This window comes from Mizuhopecten yessoensis, unplaced genomic scaffold (genome assembly GCF_002113885.1).
Source record: "Mizuhopecten yessoensis strain PY_sf001 unplaced genomic scaffold, ASM211388v2 scaffold10967, whole genome shotgun sequence".
NCBI classification, from domain to species: Eukaryota; Metazoa; Mollusca; class Bivalvia; order Pectinida; family Pectinidae; genus Mizuhopecten; species Mizuhopecten yessoensis.
Window position 1 is genome coordinate 300,724 of NW_018408811.1, and position 7,772 is coordinate 308,495.

General features: G+C 41.1%; 1 protein-coding gene across 1 annotated transcript; it reads right to left on the reverse strand.

Annotated features, from left to right (window-relative positions):
- Nucleotides 1–4,146: 4,146 nt before the first annotated feature.
- Nucleotides 4,147–7,225, reverse strand: LOC110464146 (chondroitin proteoglycan 1-like). Its single transcript, XM_021519212.1, has 3 exons — nt 5,951–7,225; nt 5,098–5,832; nt 4,147–4,206 (listed from the first exon to the last, which is right to left on the reverse strand). Exons 1-3 carry the CDS (start codon nt 7,223–7,225, stop codon nt 4,147–4,149), a joined length of 2,070 nt encoding a protein of 689 aa, XP_021374887.1.
- Between the last annotated feature and the right edge of the window lie 547 nt (nt 7,226–7,772).

The following is a 7,772-nucleotide window of genomic DNA, read 5'->3' on the forward strand; positions in this document are numbered from 1 at the left end:
TCATGAACTTGGTAGTTCTGAGAAATTGGTAAGTTAGTATTTTCCGTTATAACCCGCACGTATTGAGATAACTAGTGTTTCAATTTTTATTTGCCTGTATTATTATTTTGTTGTTGTTGTGTATGCGTATAGTATTCATGACCGAATCCAAACTTAGAAAGTTTTTGACCAGGCCTTTCAATAAACCTAATTCGGATCGGACACAGCATAGCGTGGCCATAGTCTTGAGCGACAGCAAGGCGTCGTACATCAAGGATCACTTAGAGGATCATAACATTAACATTTTGTGGTGGTACAAAGGTGGAGCAAAGACCTCAAGTCAATTTGCATTTCTCAAGCAACGTTTACCCTCTGTTCTGGACAAGTATGATCATGTTACGCTTTATGTTTGGTTGGCAACATGTGACCTTAGCAGGAAGATTCCATTAAAGAACATCATAGAACTTGCGCACAGTACGTCGGAGGAGGCGTTAAGTGACATTCAAACACAATATTCAAAATTTGTGGATTACTGCGACAAACTGTCAAAAGTGACATTAGTGTTTCTAGAACTGCCGCATTATTCCATTTCGCAATGGAATCATACTAAGTGTCATACAACTATAGAGGAATATAAACAGCAGGATCAGGAATTATTGACCAGAGTCAACGTAGTAAACGCTCATATTCGGATCCTAAACTCAGCTACTGGCATTACCTCACCAAAATTTGCGTCGGATGTACTAAACAACAGGAAGAGCAAGGGAAAACAACATTATTACTCGCTCAATCGGAAACTGTTAAAGGATGGAGTACACCCAATACCACTGTTAGCCTGTGTGTGGATGAGACGTTTGCTTGTTCGCATGTACATTGACTGTTTCCGTTAACGATTCTACGTGAGCATACGGGGCGAGGTGTTTTGTATTGGTTGTTATGTGGGATGCTTCTCGCTACTTCCGGTGTATTACTCCTTAAGTCTGTGCGATCTTGACGGAATATTAAGTTATTGCAAACGGACAGTAGTAAAATGGCGGAAATGGAGGAATTAGTGACAGAGTTGAAGAAATTAAGGGAGAAAGTTGAACGGATAGACGCCGAGACTGCGAACGCTGACAGGTTAGGAAAAGAACTCTTGAAGACAAAACAAGAACTGGAAAATTATGCAAGTTCTTCTAAGACTGTATACATCAACAAGAACAGGAAACTGGAGAAATTCTCGGGTAGACCTCTAAAAGATACGGATCCTACAGCGGAGGAATGGATAGAGGATGCTGTACACCATCTGAAAACTATCACCGGAAGTGACGCTCAAGTGGAATTTCTATATGCTCACTTACAAGGCCAAGCTAAAGATGAAATACGTATTAGGGCAGAAACCGAAAAGTCCTCAGCAACCCAAATTTTGGACATCATCAGAACAACATTTCAAGAGGCAGAGACTGTTGGACAGCTACAACAAAAGTTTTATCAAAGAAATCAAAACAAAGGAGAGACATTACAGGAATATTCATTGGTGTTATTAAAAATTATGGACAGAATTGTAAAGAAAGATAGATATATAGTTGGTGATAGAGACTTGATGCTGAAAGAACGATTTACAGATGGTGTAGTCGATACCCAGCTGAGACGGGAAATGAGAAGATACATGTTTGAACACAGGGAAGTATCATTTACGGACTTTAGGCATTTGGTGCTTCGTTGGACAGAGGATGAAACTACACCAGTTCGCTCTAAAAGCGCTTCTGTTTTGGAACAGGAAGTTTGCGTTACTAGTGATGAACTCAAAGCTAAAGAATCCTTTTCTCCATCAGCATTAACGGCCATGTTGCAGAGCCAACAAGAACTGCTTGCGAAACAACAGCAGCAATTAGACGCGCTAACGCAAATGATTGGAGGCAGGTCCGAAACTTTCCTTAAAGGAACTGGTCGAGGCAGAGGCAGAGGGGCTTTTAAATGTTACAACTGTGGAGGTCGTGGCCACATAAGTAAGGAATGCCCAACTGAACGGAAACCAAGACAACAACAAAATGGCGAATATAAATCTCACGAAAAGGAGGATACCGGCAAGCAGGATTTAAACGCCCAGAACCCACTGTAGGGAGTCAGACAGTGGGGGACGACTTTCTTGACTCCAGAATAAAGCGGACCGTTTTCAAGAACGCTGTTGGTGAATGTCCGGAGTTGGATATACTAATAGAAGGTGAAAAAGTTAGATGCTTGCTTGATACCGGATCACAAATTTCGACCATCACAGAAAGCTTCTTCGGGAAACTTGTGGGGAGGAAATCCGAGTTGATAGACGTAACCAAGTGGATGCGAGTTACCGGTGCAAATGAATTGGAGGTTCCATACATTGGATATGTAGAGGTCGATATTGACATTGTTGATCGGAAGGTATCTGAAGTTGGTGTGTTGGTTGTAAAGGATCCAACAGACTTTAATGGCATTAAGCGTAAAGGAAGGGTTCCAGGCTTATTAGGGAGTAACTTCTTTAAATTGATGAAAGAAGCGGCGGAAACTGACAGTGAAGGAAAGTCGACAAAAGAAAATGGTACCACTGGTCAACCGTGGATGGAGATCTTGTCTCTATATGAGATGTCTACGACCACAAAGGATGACGGTGTCAGTTTCGTAAAAATTCCCGGGAACCAGCCAATAAAGATACCTGCATACTCCATGAAGGTAGTAAGTCGATCAACACGTCAATCCAAACACAATAAACCGTACACCGTTGCTATTCAAGCTATACAGGGAAACAGTGGCTCACTACCCAAGAACGTCGTTGTGGTAGACACTTTCAGTGAAGTTAACAACGGTAGAGTTCCTGTAAGAGTTGTTAATCTTGGTAGTGAAGATGTATGGTTACCACAGAAAAGCCGGATAGGGACAGCACATGTCGTGGATAGCTTTACCGAATGTACTACTTCAACAACATGTAACGTACAAGTAACGGAGTCTGAAATTAATATTCGTCTCGAGACCATCGAAGTTGAGGCAGTACCGGACGAAATTACAAGATTGGATCAATTACCATTTACGGTAGACGTGGGAGATGTTGATTTAGCACCTGATCAAAAGAAACAAGTAGCACAGTTATTTTATAAATACAAAGATTGTTTCTGTCAGAGTGATGAAGATTTGGGATTCACAGATCTCATAAAACATCGGATTCATACTACGGACGAACTCCCCATCAAAATTGCCCATCGGCGCATTCCACCTCATCAAATGGAGGAAGTCAGGGAGCATATTAACAAAATGTTACGGCAAAACATCATCAAAAAGAGCATAAGTCCGTATGCTGCGCCAGTAGTACTTGTGCGTAAAAAGGACGGTAGTTTACGGCTTTGTGTGGATTATCGGCTTTTAAATGACAAAACTATCAAAGACGCATACCCGTTACCACGTATAGAGGAGGCTCTAGATGCGTTACACGGTGCGAAGTACTTCAGCTCTATGGATTTAGCGCAAGGATATTACCAAGTGGCTATTGACGAAAGAGACAGTCATAAAACCGCGTTCCGAGTAGGTACAGGAGGGTTATATGAGTACAACCGTATGCCAATGGGACTCTGCAATAGCCCTGCTACTTTTCAGCTGTTGATGGAGGCTTGTTTGGCGGAAGCAAATTTTGATCTCCTTCTCATATATTTGGACGACATATTGGTATTCTCGCCGTCAATAGAAGAGCATCTACAACGTTTGGAGTATGTCTTCAGCAGATTAAAGGAACATGGACTAAAGATGAAAAACAGCAAGTGCCACTTCTTCAAATAAGAAACAAAATTTCTTGGTCATGTTGTATCTGAACGGGGAATTGAAACCGATCCCGACAAAACAAAAGCAATTTCGGACTGGAAAACTCCAGCCAGTGAAAAAGAACTACGCTCATTTTTAGGACTATGTGGGTATTATCGTCGCTATGTCAAAGGATTCTCGGGAATTGCTGCGCCATTACACGAATTACTCACAAAGCAGGACAAAACGTGACGATAACGTGACATATAAGTACGTTAACACTATTTTAATGTTATTTTTACTAGTTAGTTTTATAGATATTGTTTATGATTTTTTAATTGGCTACGTTGATTAATTACATCGCCGATATATAAGGATTAAAATTTCTATCAATGGACATTTACGAACTATCTCGGCCAATCACAATCAAGCGGTCAGTTCAAAAGTAAATTCCTGGTTAGCGGTGAGCAGTTTCAGATTAGACAGCTGGTCATTCGGACGTACAAATGTAATTGGAAAATAGTCAAGCTCACCGATCTCCGACAAGAAAAATAAGAAATACGCTGTCCGATATTACTCAATATAGGAAAACAGTGAATTCGTGAATTCCTCCAAACCGTCCTTAGGACAAATGCCTTTGTGACATGAACGAAGAATAAATGGATTATGGACATGATACACAGGTGTATGTGTTTATTTTTCCATACGACATAAAACAGACATATCAGCACGTATAGATCAACATAATAGATATGTTATATAAAACAGACATATCAGCACTTAATATAGCACGTACCGTGGTGCACAATATAACAGACTCATTATATAAAACAGACATATTAGCACGTATAGATCAACATAACAGATATGTTATATCAAACAGACATATCAGCACTTAATATAGCACGTACCCTGGTGCACAATATAACTGACACATTATATAAAATAGACATATCAGCACGTATAGATCAACATAACAGATATGTTATATAAAACAGACATATCAGCACTTAATATAGCACGTACCCTGGTGGACAATATAACAGACACATAATATAAAACAGATATATCAACACTTAGCATATCAAATACAGCTCAATATAGCAAACATATTAATATAAAAAGTAACAGCATTATAAAACAGGCACATTATCTAAAACACAAACATCAATTGATTACAATCCAATATAACAGACGTATAAATTTGATTCTTCAAGAATACAGCAATTGTTTAGTAAACCTTTTCAGTAAATAATTTGGGATTCAAAGTGATATTTCATAGACAATAATATAGTGATATTATAATCAACAATCTGGTGATTTTATAGTCAACAATACGGTTAATCTCCGGAAAAGTATACTGATTCTCCAGTGTACCTTATGGTAATTCTCCCTCCTCAATGTGGTGGTTGTAGTCTCAACAGCAGGGTCATTCTCCCTCCTCAATGTGGTGGTTGTAGTCTCAACAACAGGGTCATTCCCCCTCCTCAATGTGGTGGTTGTAGTCTCAATAAAAGGGTCATTCTCAATCGTCAATGTGGTGGTCGTAGTCTCAAAAACAGGATCATTCTCCTTCCTCAATGTGGTGGTTGTAGTCTCAACAAAAGGGTTATTCTCCTTCCTCAATGTGGTGGTTGTAGTCTCAACAAAAGGGTCATTCTCATTCCTCAATGTGGTGGTTGTAGTCTCAACAAAAGGGTCCTTCTCAATCGTCAATGTGGTGGTTGTAGTCTCAACAAAAGGGTTATTCTCCTTCCTCAATGTGGTGGTTGTAGTCTCAACAAAAGGGTCATTCTCAATCGCCAATGAGGTGGTTGTAGTCTCAATAAAAGGGTCATTCTCAATCGTCAATGTGGTGGTTGTAGTCTCAAAAACAGGATCATTCTCCTTCCTCAATGTGGTGGTTGTAGTCTCAACAAAAGGGTCATTCTCAATCGTCAATGTGGTGGTTGTAGTCTCAACAACAGAGTCATTCTCCCTCCTCAATGTGGTGGTTGTAGTCTCAAAAACAGGATCCTTCTCCTTCCTCAATGTGGTGGTTGTAGTCTCAACGAAAGGGTCATTCTCCTTCCTCAATGTGGTGGTTGTAGTCTCAACAAAAGAGCCTTCTCCCTCCTCAATATGGGGGTTGTAGTCTCAACAAAAGGGTCATTCCCCCTCCTCAATGTGGTGGTTGTAGTCTCAACAAAAGAGCCTTCTCCCTCCTCAATATGGTGGTTGTAGTCTCAACAAAAGGGTCATTCTCTTTCCTCAATGTGGTGGTTGTAGTCGCAACAAAAGGGTCATTCTTCCTCCTCAATGTGGTGGTTGTAGTCTCAACAACAGGGTCATTCTCCCTCCTCAATGTGGTGGTTGTAGTCTCAAAAACAGGATCATTCTCCTTCCTCAATGTGGTGGTTGTAGTCTCAACAAAAGGGTCATTCTCCTTCCTCAATGTGGTGGTTGTAGTCTCAACAAAAGGGTCATTCTTCCTCCTCAATTTGGTGGTTGTAGTCTCAACAACAGGGTCATTCCCCCTCCTCAATGTGGTGGGTGTAGTTTCAACAAAAGAGTCATTCTCCCTCCTCAATATGGTGGTTGTAGTCTCAACAAAAGGGTCATTCTCTTTCCTCAATGTGGTGGTTGTAGTCTCAACAAAAGGGTCATTCTTCCTCCTCAATTTGGTGGTTGTAGTCTCAACAAAAGGGTCATTCTCCCTCCTCAATGTGGTGGTTGTAGTCTCAAAAACAGGATCATTCTCCTTCCTCAATGTGGTGGGTGTAGTTTCAACAAAAGGGTCATTCTCCCTCCTCAATATGGTGGTTGTAGTCTCAACAACAGGGTCATTCTCAATCGTCAATGTTGTGGTTGTAGTCTCAACAACAGGGTCATTCTCACTCCTCAATGTGGTTGTTTTAGTCGCAACAAAAGGGTCATTCTCAATCGTCAATGTGGTGGTTGTAGTCTCAACAACAGGGTTATTCTCCCTCCTGAATGTGGTGGTTGTAGTCTCAACAACAGGGTCATTCTCCCTCCTCAATGTGGTGGATGTGGTCTCAACAACAGGGTCATGCTCATTCCTCAATGTGGTGGTTGTAGTCTCAACAACAGGGTCATTCTCACTCCTCAATGTGGTTGTTGTAGTCGCAACAAAAGGGTCATTCTCAATCGTCAATGTGGTGGTTGTAGTCTCAACAACAGAGTCATTCTCCCTCCTCAATGTGGTGGTTGTAGTCTCTACAAAAGGGTCAATCTCCCTCCTCAATGTGGTGGTTGTAGTCTCAACAAAAGGGTCATTCTCATTCCTCAATGTGGTGGTTGTAGTCTCAACAAAAGGGTCATTCTCAATCGTCAATGTGGTGGTTGTAGTCTCAACAGAAGGGTCATTCTCCCTCCTCAATGTGGTGGTTGTAGTCTCAACAACAGGGTCATTCTCCCTCCTCAATGTGGTGGTTGTAGTCTCAACAGAAGGGTCATTCTCCCTCCTCAATGTGGTGGTTGGTTGTAGTCTCAACAAAAGGGTCATTCCCAATCGTCAATGTGGTGATTCTGCTCTCAACAAAAGGGTTTCTCCGTCAATGTTTGAGTCTGCTCTCAACAAAATGGTTATCCTCCATCAATGTGGTGATTTTGCTCTCAACAAAAGGGTTTCTCCGTCAATGCGTGAGTCTGCTCTCAACAAAATGGTTATCCTCCGTCAATGTGTGAGTATGCTCTCAACAAAATGGTTATCCTCCATCAATGTGGTGATTTTACTCTCAACAAAAGGGTTTCTCCGTCAATGCGTGAGTCTGCTATCAACAAAATGGTTATCCTCCATCAATGTGGTTATTTTGCTCTCAACAAAAGGGTTTCTCCGTCAATGTGTGAGTCTGCTCTTAACAAAATGGTTATCCTCCGTCAATGTGTGAGTATGCTCTCAACAAAATGGTTATCCTCCATCAATGTGGTGATTTTGCTCTCAACAAAAGGGTTTCTCCGTCAATGCGTGAGTCTGCTCTCAACAAAATGGTTATCCTCCGTGAATGTGTGAGTATGCTCTCAACAAAATGGTTATCCTCCATCAATGTGTT